General features: G+C 52.5%; 2 protein-coding genes across 2 annotated transcripts in view; both read right to left on the reverse strand.

Moving 5' to 3' along the window:
• LOC118709211 (repetitive proline-rich cell wall protein 2) lies at nucleotides 1-1336 on the reverse strand. Its single transcript, XM_036421139.1, has 2 exons — nucleotides 1254-1336; nucleotides 1-1180 (listed from the first exon to the last, which is right to left on the reverse strand). Exons 1-2 carry the CDS (start codon nucleotides 1334-1336, stop codon nucleotides 1-3), a joined length of 1263 nt encoding a protein of 420 aa, XP_036277032.1.
• A 5173-nt stretch (nucleotides 1337-6509) lies between these two features.
• Nucleotides 6510-27110, reverse strand: part of KCNK13 (potassium two pore domain channel subfamily K member 13) — a 57227-nt gene continuing 36626 nt past the window's right edge. The window contains exon 2 of the mRNA XM_036429142.2: nucleotides 6510-7445. Coding sequence (XP_036285035.1) covers nucleotides 6580-7445 — 866 coding nt within the window. The 3' untranslated portion in view covers nucleotides 6510-6579. The remainder of the gene's footprint in view (nucleotides 7446-27110) is intronic.

A 27110-nucleotide genomic window follows, 5' to 3' on the forward strand; every position in this document is an offset into this window, starting at 1 on the left:
CTACTCCACGCCAGGGGTTCCATTCCAGGGTTCCACACGGGGGTTCCACACCGGGGCTCCACACCGGGGTTCCACACCGGGGGTTCCACACCGGGGTTTCCACACGGGGGGTTCCACACCGGGGGTTCCACACAGGGGCTCCACACCGGGGTTCCACACGGGGGGTCCACACTGGGGTTCCACACTGGGGTTCCACACCAGGGTTCCACACCGGGGGTTCCACACGGGGGTTTCACACCGGGGTTCCACACCGGGGGTTCCACACCGGGGTTCCACACCGGGGGTTCCACACGGGGGCTCCACACTGGGGTTCCACACCGGGGGTTCCACACCGGGGTTCCACACTGGGGTTCCACACCGGGGCACCACACCGGGGTTTCCACACGGGGGGTTCCACACCGGGGGTTCCACACGGGGGTTCCACACCAGGGTTCCACACCGGGGGTTCCACACGGGGGTTTCACACCGGGGCACCACACCGGGGGTTCCACACCGGGGTTCCACACCGGGGGTTCCACACCGGGATTTCCACACGGGGGGTTCCACACCGGGGGTTCCACACCGGGGTTCCACACCGGGGTTCCACACCGAGGCACCACACCGGGGTTCCACACCGGGGTTCCACACGGGGGGCTCCACATCGGGGGCTCCACACGGGGGGTTCCACACCGGGGTTCCACACGGGGGCTCCACACCGGGGGTTCCACACCGGGGGTTCCACACCGGGGCACCACACCGGGGCACCACACCGGGGTTCCACACCTGGGTTCCACCCGGGGGCTCCACACCGGGGCTCCACACCGGGGCACCACACCGGGGTTCCACACGGGGGTTGCACACCAGGGTTCCACACCGGGGGTTCCACACGGGGGCTCCACACCGGGGTTCCACATGGGGGCTCCACACCGGGGTTCCACACCGGGGGCTCCACACTGGGGTTCCACACCGGGGGTTCCAAACCGGGGGTTCCACACCAGGGCTCCACACCGGGGGTCCACACCGGGGTTCCACACCAGGGCCCCGCACCAGGGTTCCACACCGGGGCACCACACCGGGGCTCCACACGGGGGGCTCCACACCGGGGGCTCCACACCGGGGGTTCCACACCAGGGGCTCCACACCAGGGTTCCACACTGGGGGCTTCACACCAGGGTTCCACACCGGGGTTCCACACTGGGGGCTTCACACCAGGGCACCACACCGGGGCACCACACCGGGGGTCCACACGGGGGTTCCACACTGGGGGTCCACACCGGGGTTCCACACTGGGGTTCCACACCGGGGGTTTCAAACCGGGGGTTCCACACTGCGTCAGGATTCCAGCCTCCAGCCCCATCACTAATCTGAGAAAAAGTAGAAGAAAGAAGAAATGTTTTGGATCAAAACCAGAGAGTTGTAACTGGATATTCCCGCACCCAGTAACTCCACGTACTAGAAAGTTCTTTGACTTTAAAATATATACTGGTATCCTTACCAGCAATCATTTTGAAGAATTCTCCTTGGTGAAGCCAATTAGACATGTTACATTCAGTAACAGGCCTCTTCTCCTTGAAGGTGGATAATTCAAAAGGGCCTGGACAGCGTGGCTCCGTGGTTGAGCATCCACCTATGAACCAGGAGGTCACGGTTCGATTCCTGGTCAGGGCACATGACCAGGTTGCGGGCTTGATTCCCAGTTGGGGGTGTGCAGGAGGCAGCTAATCAGTGATTCTCTCTCTTCATTGATGTTCCCATCTCCCTCTACCTTTCCCTCTTCCCGCTCTGAAATCAATAAAAAATATATTTTTTTATTTTTTATTTTTTTAAACGTATATTTTATTGATTTTTTACAGAGAGGAAGAGAGAGGGATAGAGAGTTAGAAACATTGAGGAGAGAGAATCATTGATCATCTGCCTCCTGCACATATCCTACTGGGGATGTGCCCGCAACCAAGGTACATGCCCTTGACCGGAATGGAACCCGGCACTTTCAGTCCCCAGGCTGATGTTCTAGCCACTGAGCCAAACCAGTTTCGGCAATAAAAAATTTTTTTTTTTTTTTTTAAAAAGGGAAGGATGGTTCTTCATAAACGGTGAGAAGACCGTTTATGTTCTCCAGAATAATCCAGGAGGGAATGAGAAAGTGAGTGGGAACGTGCATTAGTCAGGGTGCTCTAGAGAAACAGCCAATAGGAGATGGATGGACAGACAGACAGGTTCTGATTGAGAAGGTCTAGGAAAAGCCTGAAAATATGCATAAAAAAACGCCCCTCGGTGCCTCTCGGGGTTTGAGGATGTTGGGTGCGCAGGGCCTCTGGCAGGTGATTCTGCGTTGACTCAAATTCCAAGGCCGCTGCCCGGAAGACTGAACATTCAATCAGCCAACAGCCAACAGCCTACGGTGACAGAGATCTTCTCCCCAAGGACCATCACGAGGTGACAATTCTTAAGAAGTTCCTTCCACATAGCACAGCACCACCTCGGCCTACATCCAGGACGCCGACTCATCACCCTCGCCTACTGCCTCCTGAGAGCAGTGTCCACGGTAGATGTCTTGGCGTCCGGGCAAGTCAAGTTCATCAGCAATGGCTCCGAGATGCAGACGGGAGAGTCAGTCTGGGAGGCCCTGGGGTCTGGTCACAGCGGCAGAACATGGCGGGGACACGAGCTGGGCTCCGGGGGAGGGCCTCTGTCCTGTCCGTCCCAGCTCACACTCAGGACAACATTCTTTCCTGGAAAATATCACCCGGAGGACGCCTTAAAATGCAGATCGCTAGGCCCTGCCCTTCGTGCCTCTGATTCCTCCCGTTGGGTTGGAGCGTGGAGAATCTGCACTTCCCACGAGTTCCAGGGGCTGCTGCCGGGCTGGGACCACACTCTCGGGGCGACTGCTGGAGGCCACTGGCCACGACTCAGGAGGATGTGAAATCTGAATTGGAGTCCCACGCGTGTGCTCAGGTCTCGGAGCCATGGCTGATGAACTTGACTTGCCCGGACGCCAAGACCTCCACCGTGGACGCTGCTCTCAGGAGGCATTAGATGAGGGTGATGAGTTGGCGTCCTGGATGTAAGCAGAGGCGGAAGGTGTGACTGACTGTGTGCAATCCTGAGAGTTTTGAATTTTTTTTTTTTAACGTTTTTCTTTGAGAGAATGTTGGATGTCTGGTCCCACTGCAAAAGTAGCACAGAGCTTTTCCATACACTGTCAACCCAACCTCCCCTGATGTTAACACCTTACATACCCACAGAGCAGCCATCAACACCAAGAAGGTAACCTCAGTGAAGACGATGCCCACCTAGACCACAAGTTGTGGGCTTCCACCCCAGCGTTCCCACTAACGTTCTTCCCGTAAGTCAAGATCCACCCAGTCCCGGCTCCCATGTTGAATTTCCCTGTCCTTGGTCTCTTCCCCGCTGGGACAGCACGCCCGTCTTCCTGTGTCTCGTTAGCTTGATAGCTTTGCCTGATAGCATGCCCCACTTGGTCTATGGTTTTCTCTTTATTAGACTAAGGCTGCGGTCAGCAAACTCATCCATCCACAGAGCCAAATATCAACAGTACAATGATTGAACTTTCTTTGGAGAGCCACATTTTTTTAAAACTGAACCTTCTTCTAAAGCCGCTTCTTCAAAATAGACTCGCCCAGGCCGTGGTATTTTGTGGAAGAGCCACACTCAAGGGGCCAGATGGCCGCATGTGGCTGGCGAGCCGCAGTTTGCCGACCAGGGGACTGAGGTGTGTGCTCCTGGGAAGGATGCCACAGAGGTGGTGTGCCCTGCTCAGGGCACCGTGTCAGGTGATGTGTGACGTGGGCCTGTGAGACTGGTGATGTTAACACTCTTGGTTCCTGTGGTGTCTGCCAGAGTTCGACATGAACTCTGTTTTCCCTTTGTAATTACTAGATGTTTTGGTGGCGACCCATTGAGGTTACATGTGTCCTGACTCGGCTTTAAATGTGCGCATCACTCATTTCAGCGCCCGCCAGCGGATCGCTCTGACTGCACCTGTCACCTTGATGTTCTGATGGGAGCTATTTCCCTCGTTCCTCCTGTGCTTATCCCTGGGAATGCTTCTGCGTGGAAGAGGTGCTTCTCCTGGGGCTGAAGACCTCTGATGGTGGAGCTGCAGAGCTCCGGGCTGCTACTCAACACACTTCTGCTGCCGGGCCCGCCTGACCTTGTGGAGGAAATGTCTGGGGTTGCCGGCTGGCAGAAAAGGCAAGTCAGCCTGAAGAGGGAGCGGCTGCAGGAGGCTCCGCGGCTGCATGGAGCCTGGACGAAGAGCCCGGCTTCCCCGCACGGAAGCCTGGGCTCCCCTCGCTGTAGCCTAGGGGTGTCGAACTCAATCAGAGAAGGGGCCAAAATCTAAAATCCAGCCTAAATCCCGGGCCGAATGGTTTACTGAACAGTCATAAACTGTCATTGTGATGGAAACGCAGCGGAGTGCAGTGATGACAGCGCGGTGCGGGCCACATTGCAAGGCCTGGAGGGACGGATTTGGCCCGCGGGCCTTGTGTTTGACACATGTGCAGTGTAGCCCATCGGCCCTGAGCGCTCAGACATGGAGCAACCCCTTCGTGCCCGTTTCCCTGTGTGAGAAACAAGGTGGTTGGATGTGATGGTCCCTGACGGTCCTCCCAGCTCTGATGGTTTCTGCTCAACACTTCAGTTTCATCAGTTTCAGTTTCCCCCTCTATCTTCTTCATTTTTTTTTTTAATCCTTATCTGTGAATATGTTCCCATTGCTTTTAGATAGAGTGGAAAGAGGAAGGGGGGTGGTGAGTGAGAAGGAGAGAGACATTCTGATGTGAGACAAACCAATTGGTTGCCTCTTGCATGCATCCTGACTGGGGCTGGGGATGGAGCGTGCAACTGAGGTACAATGTGCCCTTGACTGGGAATGGAACCTGAGACCATGCAGTGTGCAGGCCGGCACTCTAACCACTGAGCAAACCAGCCAGGGCCCCTTTATCTTCTTTATTGCACCGGCTCTTTCCTCATCACGTCTGGAAGAACTGCGTGTGCCCCATTCTTATCACATAAAAACAATAGCTGTCTCTTCTCCGCTGTGCTCCCATCCCTACGACGTCCCCCCCTGCCCCCGTGAAGATGGATAGCCCTTGTTCCTCGCGCGGACACGTTAACTGCTTGGGAGGTTGTGCAACTGGGCTCGTTACAATCCCAGAAGGCAGAGCTGAGGCAGATGCCACAAGGAAAGCTACATTTCATTTTCTGGCCCAGAATGTTTCTCCAGCCACGAATCCAAGATGAGGCTCCTGTCCCCAAAGAGTCATTCCCTGCTTCCTGTTCCTCTGTGTGCAAGCAAGGCCTGTTTCTGTAGACAACCCCTTCGCCTCCCCCCTGCCCATCCCCAGTGAGCAGCCATGGACTCTTAGTTAATAAAATGAGGGTTTATTGAGTTTCCAGTTCTAACAACTAGTCAGTCATAATCTCTGCCCCCAGGCCTGGTAAGAACAAGGGGTCCCTGTGACCACAGACAGCGAGAATGTCCAACCGCATTCTTTAGTCTCAAAGGCGAGGCCCCCCAACCTCTTCGCTGCTGAATTTCATGTTCTTAACACACGGACATCCTAAAAGGGCAGAGCAAGGCTATAAAGCAGAACTTCCTTTTTGTTGAAGAGCTAGCCCTATGTGCACTTAGTGGTTATCTTGATGCTGGCCTTGTGCTCCATCCTTGATCAATCAGGAGGTAGCAGGGTATGGCTCAGACCCAGGAATCCGTTAGTCATTTCCTGCCCTTTGCTCCGTAAGAACCTGCTGTAAGTCCCTGCTGAAAAACCCTGGAATAAAACCCTGACCTGGTACTGGCCAATCCGGGTCAGCCAACTCAGGGGTCCAATCCTCCCCATGCCCCAGACCCCTATAAAACCTTTGTTCTGTTGAAGCTCACTCTCTCTCCCCACCTTGCCGCTGCACTGCTGTGTGTGTGTGTGTGTGTGTGTGTGTGTGTGTGTGTGTGTGTGTGTGACTGAGCTTGGGCTAGCTCAAATAAAGGCTCTTTGCTTTTGCATCAGACTTGGCTCCCTGGTGGTCTTTGGGGATCATGAAATCTGGGCATAACAGTTCCAATGATACTTTGGCCAAGCATTAAGATCTTAAAAAAAGGAAAAGAAAATGCAAAAAAGCAGAGACCTAGGTAAAGACTAAACCAGATGGTTGCCTTGACCGTGGCACCACAGAGGGTTTAACCTGCGCCGAAGGCAGCCGGAGCCCAGACCGGCCTCGCCCTTCCTCTGCTGGAGTGAACGCGGCCATGCAGGGCTCCATTTCCAAAGGAAGAGGAGAGCAGCAGCAAACCAAGGCTTACTCTCCCCCTTCCCCTCCAGCAAGTAGTGAAAAACCTGGAGCAGGAGGAGCAAAGAAACAGCTCTGGGTCTTGGGCTGCTCTGCGATTTGTGTTTGAAAGACTGAATTTAAACGAAAAGAATACAGATCAGGAGGAAGGCATCGAGGCTTCAGCTGTTTGTTGGAGCCCAAACGAGGAGATCTCTCCAGCTGGGCTTCAGGAAGCCCAGCCCCGGGCAGAGCCAGCTCCGTGACGCTCCTCCCCCCGCCGCCCTCCCCTCGGCCTCCTTGGCCCTACCTGTCCCCGCTGGTCTCCGCCAGCCTGTTGTTCATGATGGCGAAGGCCCCCACGCCCCCGGAGAACTCGCTGTCCCGGGGCTGCATGCCCGCCTGGGGGCAGCAGCCGTTGGCCGTCTCGGACAGCTGCTTCTGCAGGACGGCCAGCGACACCTTGTTGGCGGCCAGGAAGTCCTTCATGGAGACCACCTCCTCCGAGGGCCGCCGCCCGCCCGCCTCGCCCTCCGTGCCCCCGCCGCCCGAGGAGCGGACGTGGCCCGGGGTGACCGCGTTCCTGCGGGCCCGTGGGAGGCCGCCCCGGCACCGCCCGCAGCACCCGCCGTCCAGCTTCCGCAGGATCCAGTTCACCGACTGCTTGATGAGGATGGAGATGACGTTGAAGAGCGAGTAGATGCAGCAGACGCCCACGAGGATGAAGGCGAAGTTGGCCACGCGGTAGAGGCCCTGGCTCTCGTACACGGCGTGCTGGCTGCTGACCAGGTCCCCGAAGCCGATGGTGCTGAAGGCCACGAAGCAGAAGTACAGGGAGTCGAAGTAGCTCCAGCCCTCGATGCAGGTGTACATGGCCGAGGCGCAGCCGGAGACGAGCAGGGAGGCCAGGCACAGGATGAGCATCACGTAGTACACGGAGGGCTTCCAGCCCGCCCCGCCGCAGCCCTGGCTCTTGGGGCTCCCCCTCGGCGGGGCGCCCTCCCGCCGGAGCCGCTGCTGCTGGTGGCAGCACTTCATGACGTGGGCGATGACGGTGATGAGCCGCTCCAGGAAGAGGTTGAAGAACAGGATGGTGCTCGCGCAGCCGAGGAGGCCGTAGAAGATGAGGAAGATCTTTCCTCCGACGGTCGCGGGGGTCGTCATCCCGAACCCTGAGGGAGACAAGAGCCAGAGGAGAGAGGCGTGAGGGAGAGCGGGGCCGTGGGTGGGGTCGGGGCTCGGCGCTGATGGGGTCCGAGGACCCACAGAAACAGTTTCTTTTCTTTTCTTTTTTTAAAAAAATATATATTTTATTGATTTTTCACAGAGAGGAAGGGAGAGGGATAGAGAGCTAGAAACATCGATGAGAGAGAAACACCGACCAGCCTCCTCCTGCACATGCCACCCCCCACTCCCCCTCCCCCCACCACCATGGATATGCCCGCAACCAACACACATGCCCTTGACCGGAATCGAACCCGGGACCCCTGAGTTCGCAGACGGATGCTCTATCCACCGAGCCAAACCGGTTTCGGCCCACAGGAACAGTTTCATCAAAGCACCCAGGCCTCGTCCTCCTAGGAACATGAGGGCGAGTCCTCACTGCCTCTGAAGACGCTACGTGCTGTTCAGAGATGGAGCCACAGTGCAAATCGGAAAAAGGCACCTTGTCCTCCAGGCGGGTGGGGCCCGTGCAAATGGCCTGGTGATGGGCAGGTGGGCTGATCTCCGCCTCCCCTCCTCTCCCCTCTCTGCGGGACATCCTAGTACAGCACAACCCGACCAGCTGTCCTCGACCGATGTTGTTCAGAGAGATAAACAAAAGTTCCTACAAAGAAAGGGTTTATACAGATTCATCGAACTTCACGTATTCCATAAGCGTGTGGTGTGCCATTCCAGGAACGAGAGATGGAGCTGGGGAAAAGACAGACCCAGGCCCTGCCCTCAGGGAGCTCTCGTCCAGTGAGGTGATGGCTGTTGTGTGGTAGGCCTCGTGCTGGAGGGGGTTTAGGATCCCATGGGAGCTGCATAGAGGGGAGCCCAATTCAGAACTGGGGTTCTGGAAAGACAAAGCACGGGGACTTGAAAGCTAAAGAGGAGTTAGGTAGAAAAGGAGGGTGTGCGTGTGTGTGTGTGTACGTGTTGTGTGTGTACGTGTTGTGTGTGTATGAATGAGTGATGATGAGGGTGATGATGGTGGGGATGGGGCTGTCCAGGCAGAGACACAGCAGATACCAGCATATATTGATTTGAGAAATTCGCCCAATATTTTCTCAATTTTTAAACACAAATTCTTCCCATGCACACCTCATGCTTTGGAAGTGAACACCGAGGTGTTGGTTGACAAAATATAAAATGGCTCTCTGCCTTTTGTCTTTTCCTGTTCTCGATTTCCACCTTCTTGACCTTTCTACCCAGGCACACAGACATGTTACTAAGAATTCAGCAGTAGGCCGAAACCGGTTTGGCTCAGCGGTAGAGCGTCAGTCTGCGGACTGAAAGGTCCCAGGTTCGATTCCCATCAGGGGCATGTACGCTGGTTGCAGGCACATCCCCGGTAGGGGGTGTGCAAGAGGCAGCTGGTCGATGATTCTCATCTACGTTTCTAGCTCTCTATCTCTCTCCCTTCCTCTCTGTAAAAAATTAATAAAATATATTTAAAAAAGAATTCAGCTGTAGGACACTGGATGTCACTAAGAAGAATGAGAAACAGAAGAGAGAGCAGTGATAACACTTGCTGAGAATCAGAAGAGAGTTCTCTCATGTAGCACGAGATTCAAGTGGGCACGCTTCCTTTTCCGAAATCTTCCCGTCCAATCCCAAAGGTGACAATTATGTTTCATGTGGAAAGAGAGCAGGGCAGCCAGAGGTGTTATGAGGAGCTCTCAGCCACCGGTAATAGTAATCATGTATTATTATTACTTTATTAGTAGGCTTTTATTCATTTCAGAGAGAGGAAGGGAGAGGGAGGGAGAGAGATAGGAACATCAATGATGTGAGAGAATCATTGGTCAGCTGCCTCCTGCGTGCCCCACACTGGGGATCGAGCCCGTAACCTGGGCATGTGCCCTGACGGGAAAGTTAACCATGACCTCCTGGTTCAGGGGTCTATGCTCAATCACTGGCTGGGCAGCAGTAATTTATTGAGCATCTGCTAAGTTCAAGAGTCTGGTAGGGGTCTGGGTCACACAAAGATGACCTGTCCAAGGTCCTGGACCTCCAGGAGCGCAGCTTCTCGGCCGAGACAGATAAACTGCCGTCTACAGAACTAGGCACAGAGTGTAGGGCCAGTATGAAGGCGTGAGGGGGCTTCCCTGGCATCGGTGTCCTGAACGCAGCCTCGCTCTGGACAAGTGACCTGTGCACACACAGGTGTGTTGCTCAAGCCCATGCACAAGCTTGACAAACCGATCTTCCCGTGAATGAGACGTTCAAGGATTTTGCGATGTCTTCTGGGGATTTAAAATGTCTAGACCTGACCTTGTTTATTTGGTTTTAAAGAATTCAATTTTTTTTTTAAGAAAGGGTAATCCATGACGTTTGATCACCTACTGTATTTGATTGATCACTGCCGTTGTTTCAATCAGCAGAAATAACAGAAAATGGCCCTAACCGGTGTGGCTCAGTGGATAGAGCATCGGCCTGTGGACTGAAGGGTCTCAGGTTTGATTCCGGTCAAGGGCATGTACCTTGGTTGCAGGCACATCCCCAGTGGGAGGTGTGCAGGAGGCAGCTGATTGATGTTTCTCTCTCATCAATGTTTCTAACTCTCTATCCCTCTCCCGTCTCTCTGTAAAAAAAAAATCAATAAAATATATATTTTTTGAAAAATAACAGAAAATGGGGGTGTTCCCAGCAGCAATGGCAGACAGCCTCCTCGGTGTGCACGTGGAGGTGTTTCCATAGCTGTTACCCCCTCGGGGCTTAGACGTGTGTAAGCTGACAATGCAGGCTCTCCCACAATAAGCCACCCCTTTCTTGAGATCAGAATGCTGAGCACGGAGGATGCCTTGGACTGAGAATAACCAGCCTCAGGGTCCTCCTTGGCGGAAGGAGAGCACACAAGGATGGCCAAGGCCTGTGCTCTGCCAGGTGCCATGGACCTTCCCCCCCACGCTGGGGAGCTGGGTGTTAGTGTCCAGTCTATTGGCCTCGTGGGACAAAAGAGAAAAGGAGGAATACAGTCACTTTGCCTAAAGGTGGGAAGCCAGAATCAGGACCTCGATGTGTCTCGTTTCCCAGGCCTGTGCTCTCCCCATCTGACTCTGCTGAGTGAGTGCAGGCGACGGTCAGGAGTACACGCGAGGAGCGGAGCTGAGGGAGGGAAATGGACCCAGCACCTGTAGTTCCATGCTCCACACGGACACCCTCGCTGCAGCGGCTGCCAAACCTGGCACCAAAGTCAGGAGCCTGGCTGCCGTCAGAAGCGAAAACCCTATAGTCGTTACTAAAACACACAGTTCAGCGTGTAGGCGTGCCTCTTCCGACAGGTGATGTAGACACGCCAGTTTAAACACCTGTTATGCTCCGTGCATTTCGGTCTCCCTGTGTTTCACAGGCACAGAAATGAACGGATTGTCACAGGAGCTGCTTCTGAATGCTCAGTTTATTCCCCGTGCTTCCAGCCGGAGGCATCTATGTGTGTCCAACCCCGGAGTTTGGGAGGAGATGAGCCAGCCGACTGGGGACCAAAGGTGCACAAGTCTGGTTTGGAGGCCGCGGAAGCTCACCTGGCAGTCCACAGCAGTCTAGCTCCCCGGAACCATTTCCGGCCTGTTTTATGTGACCATGACCCCCAGGGAACTCCCTGGGGTCCTTGCAGACAGGAATGAAGCAACCAAGGACTGCCACGTTGAAAACGTAGGGGTGACAGAGACCTCTTTACATCGTGTGCATGAGTACAAGCCACCGTCACGTTTATCCTACTCAGAAATCAGCCTCCAGGGAATCAGAGTACTCCAGCTTCCGAAGAGGAAATGTTACAAACGGCATCATTTCCCTGAGAAACAGAGTCGCGGGGGCATTGATGTTCTTCTCTCTCTTCCCCCCTTTCAGTTTCCTCTCTGAAATCCATAAAGAACATACTAAAAAAAGGAAAAAAGGAATGAAGCATGACCTGGGTAAGTTAAGGGACAGATCATTTAGGACGTAAGGAATAAATGTTATTTATAATATCATCATCCGGGTCCTTCCCCAGTCTGCACCTCTTCTCTACTAACTCGTGACATTTCCTGTATATAACGTCCCCCCAAAGTGCGTATGCTGGGAGCCGACCCCTCAACGCGATGCGTGCGGAGGCGGCCTTCCGGAGGTAAGCAGGGTTCGCTGAGGTCATGACGGGGGAGCCCTCGTGATGCGATTAGTGCCCTTGGAGTCAGCAGGGTGGCCTTTCTGCCCCTCTCTGCCACGTGCGGATACGCCAGACGCTGGCAGGCTGCCCCCAGAACAGGGCTCGCACCCAGAAGCCAACTGTGTGGGCCTCGGACCTGGCCCTTGCGGAATGTGAGAAACACACTTCCACTGGTCATTAGTCACCCAGCCGGTGGAACTGGCTGCTGCGGCCTGAGCTAAGACAGTATGTTGCCATGGCATCGAGACGAACTCTACGTTACCTAGAGCTTCCTAGAGATAGTCGGTACACAGTCTCCTGTTTGCTATGGAAATCAGCTCTAGGAAACCAAAGCTTCCTGTGGAAAATCCAATTTTCCTCTCCCCTCCTCCCTTCCAGTCCCCTCCCTCCTTCCCTCTCTTCCTTGCTTCCTTCCATTTCTTTAAAAGGCTCGTTAGAGACCTACCACTCAAACCTTGTTCTTTTTTATTTCTTTAATTTTAAATATATATATTACTGCAGGGAGAGAGAGATATCAATGATGAGAGAGAATCATTCATCAACTGCTGCATGCCCCCACACAGGGGATTGAGCCCATAACCCGGGCACGTGCCTCCACCAGGAATCGAACTGGGACCTCCGGGTTCGTAGGTTGACGCAATCCCTGAGCCGTGCCGGCTAGGCAGACGTTGTTCTCTTTTGAGGCTCCTTCTGGGCTGTGTCTGAAGGAACCACTGTTCTGCATAAACTACTCTTCGAGGGGGCTCTATTGGGCCCTCTCCTTAAAGACATTTAGTTTTGACATTGTGAGTTCCAGGAAGCAGTCATATATATATGACATATATATATATCTATCTTTGCTCAAAGCCAGTAGAGAAGAACCCATGTCAGGGAGCTCTGGGACACCCTGGGCCCAGAGGGAACCAGTGTCCTAAGTGAACTGCCAGAGCGGATGCTTGAAAATACCGCCACCGTGGTATTCCAGCCGGTCACCGGGAAGAACAGGCTGACTCACCAGGCTTTATTTTCCCACCGAGGAACAGGAACACCTCCCCTGGACTCCGGCTGCTAACCCAAATGCGAGGGGCTTTAGTAAATGATTAAAACAAACAAACAAACAAACAAACAAGAAATGTGAAATCAGCCGAAACCGGTTTGGCTCAATGGATAGAGCGTCGGCTTGGGGACTGAAGGGTCCTGGGTTCGATTCCGGTCAAGGGCATGTACCTTGGTTGCGGGCATATCCCCAGTAGGGGGTGTGCAAGAGGCTGCTGATCCATGACTCTCTCTCATCGATGTTTCTAACTCTCTATCCCTCTCTCTTCCTCTCTGTAAAAGAATCAATAAAATATATTAAAAACAAACAAACAAACAAACAAAAACCAGAAATGTGAAATCAGAACAAGTCGTAGGCACCCAGTGCGAACCGGGGTCCAGGCCCACCCTGCATCGGATGTGCTTCCTGTCCATCAGGCTGCCGATGCTGAGGGGGTCGGATCTCATGGCCAACACACGAGGCTGGAAAAGGGCCACGTCACTGTCATCCGCGGGGAATGGACGAGGACGAGCAGCTGCACACCCAGACAAAAGGCCTTGCGGAGGACGGTCTGAGCCCTGAGTGCTAGCTCTGAGGCTCGCATGCTCCCTGGAGGCCGCCAGGAGCCCACAGGAAGGATGGTCTTCGGATGACGTCATCTCTAGTTTTACTGGCAAAACAGGCTCTCCAAGAAAAGTTGACCCAGTTTGCCCTTTTCCCCCTTAAAAACAGCCTCTTCCCGTGCTCTTCATCTCTGCTCACTCATTCATCCGACAAACGTTTGTGGAGTGCGTGCCCTGTGCCAGACTCTGAGCGAATCGTTATCAGCAAAGAAGACATCGCCTCTCAGCTGCCTTCCACTGTATTTCTTCTAGAATTTATTCTTTCTTTCTCCACCAGTGTTCCACTGCCCATATTTTTTGAATGTGTTTCTTGGCCTTTTGTATGTCTTCTTTTGTGAATTCCTATTCATGCCTAGTCCATCTTCCTGATAAAGTATTTATTGTGTTTCTTATTGATTTGTGAGAGCTCTTCATTTATATGCATTTTTAATTAACTTGTCTTTTACATATGTTGTGATATTTTCCCCAACAGCACATATTGAACTGCTGAAGGAAATGCTTGAAAGTACCACCACCATGGTATGCCAGCTGGTCACGGGGAAAGAACGGGCTGGCTCACCAGGCTTTATTTTCCCACCGAGGAACAGGAACACCTCCCCCTGCTCTAACCGGTTTGGCTCAGCAGACTGAAGGGTTCGATTCCGGTCAAGGGCATGTACCTTGGTTGCGGACACATCCCCAGCAGGAGGTGTACAGGAGGCAGCTGATCGATGTTTCTCTCTCATTGATGTTTCTAACTCTCTATCCCTCTCTCTTCCTCTCTGTGAAAAAAATTAATATATATAAATATATATATATATATATATATATATATATATATATATATATATATTTTTTTTTTTTTTTTTTTTTTAAAGCACACCTCCCCTGAACTCTGGCTGCTAACCCAAATGCGAGGGGCTTTAGTAAGTTATTTTTAAAAAATGAAATGTGAAATCAGAACAAGTCTTAGGCACCCAGTGCAAACCAGGGTCCAGGTCCACCCTACATTGGATGTGCTTCTTGTCCATCATGCTGCCGATGCTGAGGGGGTCAGATTTCATGGCTAACACATGAGGCTGGACCATTTATTTTTTACCTAAATGTTTTGTTGCTAAGCCAAAGTTTATTTTTGATGTGGGCAAATTCATCCATTTCTCCTTTACTGGCATTTGGCTTTGGGATTCATGGCGAGAGAAGTCCTTCCTCACCTCAGAAATACACCAACATTCACTTATGGTCCTAACATTTAAAATAATTTATGATTTATTTCCTCTTTAATGGCAACCTCCTCTTACTGTGATGATGCCCTACCCACTGATCTACCCGGTCAGGGCCCCCCATGCTGCTTCTACATTGCTATCATTTACTCACTCTCCAGGAGGTGCCAGAGCTTGGCCAGAAGTGGCCTGAGAAATGATCACAAGAAATGCACGGCCCAGGGAGAGCATGAACCTTTGCTGATTGATTGCTCACCACAGAACCAGTTACCTGCAGAAGTCACTGGCAAATTTATCTCCAGTTCCCAGCCCACATCCTTAACCCTCAAACTCTACGGGATATCATTCATTTCTCAGAGAATGCAGAGGGATCTGACAGGGAATCCAGTGGGACTGCCACAGGAGAAACATTACAGTGAAATGGGTTTCAGCTTATTTCGGTGCTTGTCCAGTCGTAGCACCAGATTTATCTCTTTGGAGAGAGGGGTTTGGTGTGGAAGGGAGGGTAACCCAGGATCTGAGCCCCTCCACCAACACTGGACAATGAATAATACTATTCCCTGGCCCCGAATCCCCAGGATCTAAATTATGGCATGTGAAAATGTTTAAATTCATTGCCTGTTAGGGGGCCTTCAAGGAACATATATATATAATTCAGAGAGGAAGGAGTCAGAGGGAGAAGGAGTTAGAAGCATCAATGATGAGAGAGAATCTTTGATCAGCTGCCTCCTGCACGCCCCCTACCAGGGACTAAGCCTGCAACTTGGTCATGTGCCCGGACTGGGAATCGAACCTGGGACCTCCTGGTCCATAGATCGATGCTCCACCACTGAGCCATGCTGGCCGGGCTTAATATTATTTTAAAAAACTGTAAGTAAAAAGTCAAATGCATTGTTTTGAACTTCAAGCTCTTAAATAAATAAAATAAAAGTAACTATAAGTAAAGTCTCTTGTTTTATTTTCTGCCACGGGTGCTGGCAAGCAGGGAAATGACCCCAAATGACCCAGGTCGGAGAGGAGAGTCCGCCGTGGGCTGAATAATCAGGCCCAAAACCTCCCACTCCGCCCGGAGGACAGCAGCTGCTCAAAGGCCGAAGCCGTCCGTCTTTAAGGAAGTCAGACCGCTCGCCAGGCTGGCAGCGAAGCCAGCCTCTGATTATGAGACGAGGCAGGCTTTTTAAACGCACAGTTGTGTGTGTAAGCAGCTCATTACCACTGCGTCAGGCCACTGAGCGGGAAAATGGATTCTGACATCTGCAATTCTGACGCGGTAAGCACACAGCTCACAGTCAATTAGAGTGTTCACGTTTTCACAGCTCATTTCTCCCCTCCGTGTTCAGGAATAACTTCACAATTACGAGTTGCCTTTCATTTGTTCCCAATGTGTCATTTTTAACTTAAAAAACAATTTAAAAAAATGGGTTTCAGAGAGGAAGAGAGAGATAGAAACATCAATGATGAGAGAGAATCATTGATTGGCTGCCTCCTGCATGCCCCCTACTGGGGTTGGAGCCTGTAACCTGGCCATGTGCCCTGATCGGGAATCAAACTGTGACCTCCTGGTTCATAGCTCGATGCCCAACCCCTGAGCCACGCCAGCTGGGCCCCCATGTATTGTTTTTTTAAAACAAGAATAGGCCGAAACCGGGTTCGATTCCAGTCAAGGGCATGTACCTTGGTTGCGGGCATATCCCCAGTAGGGGGTGTGCAAGAGGCAGCTGATGGATGACTCTCTCTCATCGATGTTTCTAGCTCTCTATCTCTCTCCCTTCCTCTCTGTACAAAATCAATAAAATATATTTTAAAAAAATAAAATAAAATAAAACAAGAATAGGAGGGCTGGCCACGCTGCAGAAGAGCAGGCGAAAGAGGCCTCGGCGAATGTGGAGTGTGGACCTCATTACCGGCGGGAAAACGTATGTGGGATGAAGTGGCCGATGACCCCCCTGCAGCTCGGAGGGAGGAAACCAAAGGCCAGCAGGAAGTTCACCCTGTTTTCTGTATGTTTACGTTGGCTCCTTTTAAATGAGCGAAAACATAAAAAGAAGAAACGTGAGTCAGAAGAACCCACAAAACTGCTCCGTGACCTCTCACGCGTGCTAGCAATCACTTTCGCTGCCAGTTTCACAACCTGTGACCGGGCTCTGTTCTTCTTCTCATTTCTCTTTCACTGTTCGTCATGGCCAGGGAAGTACACACGAACATACGAATGAACGTAGCCTGTGGTAGCCTTCCAGCATCCCAAGGGGTGTTAGAGAGCCTGCAGGCACCCTCGGCTCAGCCTGGGATGAGGGGAGCAGAGACGGGAGTACCTTCCCTGTCTCCATCCATCCTGGAGCCTTCCTCCAACTTCTGTCCCGCTGGACACTGAGGAAGGAGAGGGAAGGTCCTGCCCTCAAACAGCTCAGGACCTAGCTGGACAGACAGACAGCCAAGGAAGGAACCGTTCTGTCCAACGATGCTGTGTGCTGGGTTTATTCCAAGGACAACCATTGGCACTATTTGATCTTTAGTAGAACCTTAGACAGTTCAAGTTTTAGCAAGATTAAAAACAAACCTGTCATCACTAAGTCTGTGCCCCTGCTCTAAGGGAGGGGCCTGTGGATGGAGTGCTCCCCACAGGGCCCTTGTTAAAGGGGACTCCCTTCTGGATTCAGGATTTGCTCGATAAGGGTGTCCAGATACCACCAAAACCGGATTGGCTCAGTGGATAGAGCGTTGGCCTGTGGACTGAAGGGTCCTGGGTTCGATTCCAGTCAAGAGCATGTGTCTTGGTTGCGGGCACATCCCCAGGTGGGGATTTGCAAGAGGCAGCTGATCGATGTTTCTCTCTCATCCATGTTTCTAACTCTCTGTCTCTTTCCCTTCCTCTCTGTGGAAAATCAATAATATATATATATATATATATATATATATATATATATAATTTTTTTTTAAAAGAGTCTCCAGATACCCTGTCCTTCAAACCCCACCTCGGTCTCTGTCTCCTGCTCCCAGCTGCCTGTTCCCACTCAGAAGTGGCCTGCTGCATTGGACCCACAAGTGCTGAAGCACAGCTCAGCGATGGGCAAGCAGGAGACCTGCACACAGATCGGGACCCTCCAGGGCAGTCGTTCCCTACCTTGTTGTGGCCACGCCCCACCTAAGCATCTCTATCATCCTGATGCCCGCCCCCCTCCCTGCCCCCCCGCCGTGACATAGAATTTTATTATTCAAAAAGCGAACTCCTATTCACGCGGAGGAAGCCTAAAAGGCCAGTGAATTGGTCTAAACAGGCTTCCAAAGAACATGGCATCCAGGAACGAGAAAAATAAAAGAACGGAAGGGCAGTTAAGTACGGAGAAAGAAATCACTACGAAATTGTTTTAAAAATAATAATATGGCCGAAACCGGTTTGGCTCAGTGGTAGAGTGTCGGTCTGCGGACTGAAAGGTCCCAGGTTGGATTCCGGTCAAGGGCATGTACATTGGTTGCGGGCTCATCCCCAGTGGGGGGTGTGCAGGAGGCAGCTGGTCAATGATGTTTCTCTTTCATCGACATTTCTAGCTCTCTATCTCTCTCCCTTCCTCTCTGTAAAAAATCAATAAAACATATTTAAAAATAATAATAATAATAATAATAATATGAAGTGATATGAAAAAAGTAGCCAATAAAGATTCAGAACATGTAATAGAGACCATAGATATGCCACAAAATACATTTACATACTGTATATGAGGCCCCTAGAACCATAAGAAATGCAAAAAAACTCACTGTTCATAACTCATTCTCGAATTGTCCCCCTTAAAAATCAAATCCCCCCCCTCCCCCCATGTGGGAACCACCGGTCTAGAGTACCCGCTCAGTTTTGCAGGAAGTGAGGAAGGGCTGGCCAGAGATACAGAGTGTGCGCACTGGCCCAACGGGCACAGACTTCCCAGATGCTCCGCCTTCGCTTGTCCCCAACGCATCTGCCCTCATCCACAGCCTGATCACGTTTCATGACTCTCAGACCAACCTCCCTCTTGGGTAACAGGCTTCTATTTCCAGGCGCCACCTGGCTTGTCTGTTCACCCAGGTGTGGCCCTGGCCTTGGCTGACGCAGGCCGCGGTGCGTGACCCCGAGGCCCGCCTGCACTTCCAGCACCAGTGGCGTGGTTCCCCGTATGCGGAAAACTTTCAACAGCTAGATCAGATTTTTTTTTTTTTTTTAATCTTCACCCGTGGATGTTTTTCCATTGCTTTTCAGAGAGAGTGGAAGAGAGAAGAAAAGACAGAGAGAAATATCCATGTGAGAGAAACACATTGACTGGTTGCCTACTCTGGGCCGGGGAGGAGCCTGCACCCGAGGTACGTGCCTTTGACTGGAGTCAAACTCAGGACCCTTCGGTCTGCAGGCCGACGCTCTATCCGCGCAGCCACACCTGCTCCGGCTGGATGCATGTTCTTACCCCTCCTCGGGGAAGAAGGTGGCTCGTCTGCAGCCCCTTCTATCACAGCGACGTGGACCTTCCTAAGACTTGGCAGAAACGATGTAGAACTGAGGTGCAAGCAAGTGCCCCCGAATAGGCCAGCCATGTCTCATGCCCCCCTGGGAGGCAGGGGCCGTGCCCCACCGATGACCTTACAGGCTGGCTTCCTCAGAGCCCGCCTGTGCATCAGTGCAGAGCGCTCCCCGGAGGTGGCCGGAGGGAGGAAGGCCTCCTCAGACCTGACCCTGGACAGCCGGCGGTCCTCCGATGTAAAACAATGTAACCTCCACGGCTCTGTGTTTGGAAAACCTGAGAAACCACGGGCCCGGCACCTTTATCAGCCTGGAAGCAGCCTGGGTGTGAGTGAACCCCAGCACCTCCCTTCCCGTGGACCTCAGGGAGGAATGCTGACCCCACCCCACGCTGCATGGCCGGGACGGGCCCGGGGAGGCCCGAGAAGGCGCCCGCCGGCCGCACACTTCCCGTCCTTCCTGTGCCGAGAAGTCATCAACCTCTCCAGCTTTATCTTTGTTTTCGGTGGAAGGAGTCCCCGGGGGAGGGCAGGCGGAGATCGGGGTTGTTATGGGAAGACCTGGGTCAGCAGCTGGAGGGAGGGGCCCCCGGGATGAGTCCGCGGTCAGATGCTCAGGTCAGTCCCGCTGTCGGTTCACGGGCTATCGTGAGCCCCCATTCCCAGTGCAAGGCAGCCGCCACCTGGAAAAGCATTTCTGTCCAGCAGTGGCTACCTTCTTTGTTCTGTTTTGTCTTGTTCATCCTCACCCGAAGATATTTTTTCCATTGGTTTTCAGAGCAAGGAGAAGGGAGGGCGGGAGAGAGGGAGAGAGGAGAGAGAGAGGGGGAGGGAGAGAAACGTTGATATGAGAGAGACACACGGACAGGTTCCCTCTAGCATGTGCTATACGTGCCTCGACCAGGGATTGGCCTGCAACTCAGGTACGAGGCCCCTGACCGGGAATTGAACCCACGACCCTTTGGTGCAGGGGCCAACGCTCTAACCACCGAACAACACACCAGCCAGGGTGCCTTCTTTGGTTTGTTTTTAAATGACAATTTGTTTATAGTAGCGTTTAATAGGTGTTATTCCTAATCTTTGACATATCACGGTAAGAAATTCGAAACACAAAGACAAGCGGAGAGGAGCAATTAAAAAAGCACTCGTGACCGTGCCATGCAGAACAGGAAGCCCGCGCAGACTGGGGTCCCTCCGCGGGCAAAGTGGGGACCCACAGCAGGAGGAGGGCGGGAGGGTGACGTGAGTGTGGAGAGAACCTGGTACGTACTTTGGAGCTGGCTCCTGTGAGCGGCCGTGACTGATAACTTCCTGACGCCTGTCTTTTCAGTCTTGGCACGCGTGCTTTTACTACGTTTTTGGACCTTTCTTTTTCTTTTAAAATATATTTTATTGATTTTTTATAGAGAGGAAGGGAGAGGGATAGAGAGCTAGAAACATCGATGAGAAAGAAACATCAACCAGCTGCCTCCTGCAAACCCTCTACTGAGGATGTGCCTGCAACCGAGGTACATGCCCCTGACCGGAATCGAACCCGGGACCTTTCAGTCCGCAGGCCGACGCGCTATCCACTGAGCCAAACCAGTTCCGGCCCTTTGGGCCTTTCTGATAGAGAAATTTAACTTCTCTGAAAATCCCTACCTGTGTCCAATTTCAGTCGAGTTCTGACTAAAGCTTCCACACTGTGCCCCGTGTCACTGGGAGGAAGAACGAGAATGAAGCGAGGCAGTGTTACCTCTGTGTGTGCGGGAATCTTTCCTGCCTGCCACGCGGACATGAACCTGCACGTATTTCCCCACAGGCAGTGACGTGTCTTTCCCGAACCGTACACATCCTTATCTAGTCTCCTACCTCACTGCACGGGCTTTGCCGGAACGCTGTCTGGAATGAGGCTCCATTTGCAGCCACAGAGAGCAGGGCTCGGTGGCCCCCGGGGGGACTGGCCTGGCCACTGGGTTCGCCCCTGTGAAGAGCTCATCACTCAAACTCCCCAGTCCGACTGTGTCCACAAAGTGCCCCCAGGGACCATTGCTTTCTATTTTTCCTTTACTATGTTTTTTTTGTTTTGTTTTGTATTTTTTTTAAAATATATTTTATTGATTTTTTACAGAGAGGAAGGGAGAGAGATAGAGAGCTGGAAACATCGATGAGAGAGAAACATCGACCAGCTGCCTCTTGCACACCCCCCACCGGGGATGTGCCCGCAACCAATGTACATGCCCTTGACTGGAATCGAACCTGGGACCCTTCAGTCCGCAGACTGACGCTCTACCATTGAGTCAAACCGGTTTTGGTCCTTTACTATGTTTTTATTGATTTCACAGAGGAAGGGAGAGGGAGAGGGAGATAGAAACATCAATGATGAGGGAGGATCACGGATCGGCTACCTCCTGCATGTCCCCCCACTGGGGATCCAGCCTGCAACCTGGGCCTATGCCCTGACCAGGAATCCAACCATGAGCTCCTTGTTCATGGGTCAACGCTCAACCACTGAGCCATCCTAGCCGGGATGAGACATGTCTTCAGGGAAGGATGCTCTGTGGCAGGGGCTGGCTTGCACCCCGTGCTCTTTGCCACAGCCTCAGCACCTAACACATGCGGCCGGTGGCAGCCACAAGGTTGGGCCTGGGGTCATAGGATGGCAAGGACCCCAGCTCTCCTCTGTAGAAGCATTTTAAAAAATATATTTTATTGATTTTTCACAGGGAGGAAGGGAGAGGGGTAGAGAAACATCTATGAGAGAGAGGCATCGATCAGCTGTCTCCTGCACAACCCTTACTGGGGATGTGCCTGCAACCAAGGTACATGCCCTTGACTGGAATCAAACCTGGGACCTTTCAGTCCGCAGGCCGACGCTCTATCCATTGAGCCAAACCAGTTTCGGCACTAATGACAATCTTAATGAGTGAAAGAGCAAAAGAATGCTGCACGCGGATGTGAACCGGAGACTCGAAAGTGAGCTGTTGCACTGATATATTTAAAATATATATATTTTATTGATTATTTTACAGAGAGGAAGGGAGAGGGAGAGAGAGTCTGAAACATCGATGAGAGAGAAACATCGATCAGCTGCCCCCTGCATATCCTCTACTGGGGATGTGCCCGCAACCAAGGTACATGCTCTTGACCATAATCGAACCTAGGACCCTTCTGCCCACAGGCTGACGCTCTATTCACTGAGCCAAACTGGTTAGGGCTGCACTGATATTTTGATATTTTGCCATTGGAAGGTGTTCTGTAAGCAGAGCTAAGCATTTGCTAGGCAGGGAGCATGACAGTTTGGAATAATGAGAGCAACTCAGGCGTCTTCAGTGTTTCAATTACAGATTCTCTGTCCTGGGTGCACATTCAAATCACCAAGGAGCTTTAAAAAAAGTTCTTATTTTATTTTTAGAGAGAGAGGAAGGCAGAGAGATAGAAGCGTTGATGAGAGAGACATTGATCGGCTGCCTCCTGCACGCCCCCACCGGGGACCAAGCCTGCAAGCCAGGCATGTGCCCGGAGCCTTCGACTGCTCAGTGCACAGGACGATGCTCAATCCTCGGAGCCACCACGGCCAGGCTCACCAAGAAGCTTTAAAAAAATACCTGTGCCAGGGCCCTCCTCTGACCGTGTGGCGTGGGGAGTCCGCCTTCCTGTTCTAACACGCAGATGATGGATGCTGCTGAGCTGGGGACGGGCCCGGCATGAAGGCGACCCTCCCCAGCCCCTCTTCCTGGTGTGGGTGGGAGGCACATCCGAAGGAAGTCAGGGTGCGTAGAGGGAGGCAAAGGGCAGGAGCTGCCAAGTGCTGCTTCAGCGACTTCTATGCCTTTAGCAAAACATTCTCCTTAATGAACTTACCAGAACCTGTCGATGGTCGGCACAGTTTCCCTAGGCCTGCAATCCTGATAAGGCACATACGTCACTCCTACCCTCTGCAGCAGGCTCTCCGTGGCAGCCCCTACCTGGGCCGGGAGTGACACAGCCACCCGCTCCGCTCCACGAGCCAGAAGAGCAGGTGTTAGCTCGTGGCCTCCCTGCCCTCACGGCCCCACCAGCCCTCCGAGTGCTGCTGCTGCAAGTCTCCAAATATGCCTGCAACAGCCCACGTCCCGCTGTGGCCAAGGCCACCACCATCTCTCCCTGCACAAAGGCAATAACCTTCTGAGCTAGCGACCGCCTTCCTTTTCATCCATCCTCCCCTACTTCTTTAGTAGGAGAGCCTCCGAAAAGAACTGGGACCACTGCCACTTAGAAAAAAGCACACAGCCGTGGCCTGTGTGGCTCAGTTGGCGGAGCGTCGTCCAATATTGCCAGTTTGATTCCCAGTCAGGGCAGATGCCCTGGTTGTGGCTCAATCTCCAGGAGGGGGATTGCAGGAGGCAGCTGATAAATGTTTCTTTCTCATATCAATGTTTTTCTCTCTCCCTTTCCCTTCCTCTCTAAAAATCAATAGAACAAATATGTTTTTTTGTTTTTTTTAAAAAACATATTGCTATTGATTTCAGAGAGGAAGGGAGGGGAAGAGAGAGAGACATGAATGTTGAGAATCAATGCCTCTTATTGGGGATTGAGCCCACAACCTGGGCATGTGGCCTTGACTGGAATTGAACCCAGGACCCTTCAGTCCGCAGACTGATGCTCTATTCACTGAGCCAAACAGGCTAGGGCAGTGGTCGGCAAACTCATTAGTCAACAGAGCCAAATATCAACAGTACAACAATTGACATTTCTTTTGAGAACCAAGTTTTTTAAGCTCCAACTTCTTCTAAATAGACTCGCTCAGGCCGTGGTATTTTGTGGAAGAGCCATACTCAAGGGGCTAAAGAGCTGCATGTGGCTTGTGAGCTGCAGTTTGCCATCCATGAAGCTAGGGCAAGAGAGTTTTTCAATGGCTCGGCCAACGCCACCAAAGTGACAAGGAAAAACAGCCAGACTCCTCGATCCCCAGCTCATTCATTCCCTTCCCTGCACTGCCCGGCCACAGGTGTTTGTTTGCAGTTCATCAGGCCCAAGATCCAAAACTCTGGCTGTCAACATGGGTGCCTGGCCATAAGAAAGGTCTCTTAATGGCTCCAAATGTTACATTCTGACCAGAAGCTGCCACAGGGCTAAAGACAAACATTGCCAACCCCGCCATCGGAAAAACAAAGCAACACAAAGCCAGCGGCACTACTTTTATACGTATCATATGCATAAGGTGATTATTGTGAGTAAAAGGAAGTAGATACAAGGTGAGGTAAACTCTCAGAGGGGATTACTTCATCATCTTCAGTGGAACAGTGCAAGTATGCACACACGGCACAATACAACACACACATCTACCTGAGGAATGAACAATGGAAACCAAGAATCAAAGTGCATTCAACGCGGGGGCTCTGAGCACACAGTGGGAGTGGAATGCATGCCTGGTGGGCTTGAAAAACATACGCAACAATTAACAAAAGGAAAAACAGATGGCCAGTTATGCCGGTAGGGGTACCAAAGAGTAGAGGGAGTGAAATTTCCAAGCCAAGGGACACTTCCTGAATCCACATCGACTTCTTCACCTACGTGGGCAGCAATGGAAAGGGCTGTGGGGCTCCAAGCCATCCCAGTGAGACCTCTGTCTCAGCTCTATCACTTACAACCTCTGTTACTAATTTCCTTATGCCCATTGCTTCGGATATAGAGTAGGAAGTCTACCTCATAAGGCGGTTGTGAGGAATGAATGAAGTAGCACTTCAAGTGATCCTAATGGCTATTAGTAGCCATTTTCCTTTAAGATGAACATGCCTTAGACACTGCATTCTCATCAGTGTCCGTGCTGCCTGGACACTTCCTACTTCAGGGCGGAACATCTGGCTCAGATGGGCACATCCCAAAAGTCCTGGTGCAAGGCAGGCGTAGCACAATATTCTTGGAATACTTCCATCTCAATACTTTTTTTTTTTTTTTTAAATGAAGGAGCAGACTAAACCTTACATCAGAGCAAGACACTGCTCTTTAGAATTTCTTATGCAATGACAGTTCTTTTAAAAATATATATTTTATTGATTTTTTTTACATAGAGGAAGGGAAAGGGATAGAGAGCTAGGAATATCGACAAGAGAGAAGCATCGATCTGCCGCCTCCTGCACACCCCCTACTGGGGATTCGCCTGCAACCAAGGCATACGCCCCCGACCAGAATCGAACCCAGGACCCCTCAAGCCCCAGGCTGACGCTCCATCCAGTGAACCAAACTGACCAGGGCTACAATGACAGTTCTTAATCCTGGGTGATGGAAAACTCACCTGAAGAGCTTTAAAAAACAAAACAAAACACCAAGGGCCCTAGCCGATGTGGCTCAGTGGGTAGAGCACATGTGTCAAACACAAGGCCCGCGGGCCAAATCCGTCCCGCCAGGCCTTGCAATGTGGCCCGCACCGCGCTGTCGGCACTGCACTCCGCTGCGTTTCCATCACAATGACAGTTTATGACTGTTCAGTAAACCATTCGGCCCGCGATTTAGGCTGGATTTTAGATTTTGGCCCCTTCTCTGATTGAGTTCGACACCCCTAGGGTAGAGAGTAAGTTGCAGACCAAAGGATCCCAGATTCGTTTCTGGTCGGGGGCACATGCCTGGGGTTGGGGGCTCGGTCCCCAGTAGCGGGTGTGCAGGAGGCAGCCGGGCAGTGATTCTCTCTTATCATTGATGTTTCTATCGCTCCCTCTCCCTTCCTCTCTGAAATTAACAAAAATATATTTAAACAAACAAACAAACAAACAAACAAAAGACACACCGAGGCCTGGGCACCACCCACTGAGAAGCTAAGTTAACTGCCCAGGGAGAGAAAGCCACTGTGTCTCTCTCTCCCCAGGTGTCGAGTCAGGTGCACACACCACGCCCACGTGCTCGGTCGGCCTGTTGCCTGTCCCTGTAGCAGTGTCGCCTCTAGCATCCGGTGTGCACACCGACAGCCTCCCCCCCTCCGGTGACAACGCCGGGCGGGTGGTATCAGACCCGGACCAGCCGCACACCTGTGCCCCCGGGGAGTTCGTAAACACGCACATAAAAGCGGGCACCCCCGGGAAGCCTGACGCCAACGCTCCGGGGACGGGGCTGGGGCACGGCTTCTTTGTAAATTCCAGATTTTTATGAGGAACCCCTAGTTCTGAAGCAGAGGCGGCCTTGATGTTCTGGGGTGATGCGGTTCCCAGCAGCCGTGGGTTGGCTCCCCCAGCCTCGCCCGAGGAACTAGGACAACGCATTCCCGGCCGCCACCCCAGTAGGGGTGTCGAACTCAATCAGAGAAGGGGCCAAAATCTAAAATCCAGCCTAAATCGCGGGCCGAATGGTTTACTGAACAGTCATAAACTGTCATTGTGATGGAAACGCAGCGGAGTGTAGTGATGACAGCGCGGTGCGGGCCACATTGCAAGGCCTGGCGGGACGGATTTGGCCCGCGGGCCTTGTGTTTGACACATGTGGCTCAGAGAGTGGGAGTCAGTAAGACTGGCCACTCCATAGGAGAAACAAGCACCCACCTCACTCCTCCAGGGGCCCGGGACTCTTACATCCAGGGCTGACATGCACCTGGCCCAGCCCGATGTTTCAGAGGCACATTCCCTGGAAGTGGAGGTGCAGTGGGCAGGTGGGGTCAGGTGGCTTTGATCTGACTTTGGCTATGAAAGCCAACGAGAGAGGAGGCTCAGTCCAGGCCGAGGGAAGGGGGACTGAGGTGGGGGGAGCACCTGAACCACTCAGCCCTGCACAGGGAGTGGTCAGAGGAGGACAGACTGTCCCCGGGGGCCAAGGCAATGAGCGCCCCCAGGAACGTCATGGCCACCTGTATTCAGAGGGGAACCAGCAAGCCAGACTCGCTCCGGAGGCCGGCTCACAAGAATATCCTGAGGGCAGGAGTGAGCACCTCCTGGTGGTGGAGAGTGGGTGTGTCATGCCCATATGTGCAGGCATCGGGTGCTGGAACACGTGTGAACTCCAGGGACTTGAGGAGGAGGACGGAGAAGGGCTGGGCTCCACCAGGCTTTGCAGAGACCAACAGGTCTCTGCCTCCTGCACACCTCCTACTGGGGATGTGCCGGCAACCAACGTACATGTCCTTGACCGGGATGGAACCTGGGACCTCTCAGTCTGCAGGCCGATCCTCTATCCACTGACCCACACCGGTTAGGGCTCCATTGATTTTTTTTTTTTTTTTTTTT

This window comes from Pipistrellus kuhlii, unplaced genomic scaffold (genome assembly GCF_014108245.1).
Source record: "Pipistrellus kuhlii isolate mPipKuh1 unplaced genomic scaffold, mPipKuh1.p scaffold_m20_p_1, whole genome shotgun sequence".
Lineage (NCBI taxonomy): Eukaryota > Metazoa > Chordata > Mammalia > Chiroptera > Vespertilionidae > Pipistrellus > Pipistrellus kuhlii.

What these genes read in the sequence shown, in the direction of transcription:
- LOC118709211 (XM_036421139.1), bottom strand. Translation starts at nt 1,336, where the DNA reads ATGGGGCTGGAGGCTGGAATCCTGACGCAGTGTGGAACCCCCGGTTTG. An exon ending in AACCCCAGTGTGGAACCCCG is followed by an intron (nt 1,181 to 1,253) that starts GTGTGGACCCCC and finishes CCTGGTGTGAAG; the next exon opens with CCCCCAGTGTGGAACCCCGG.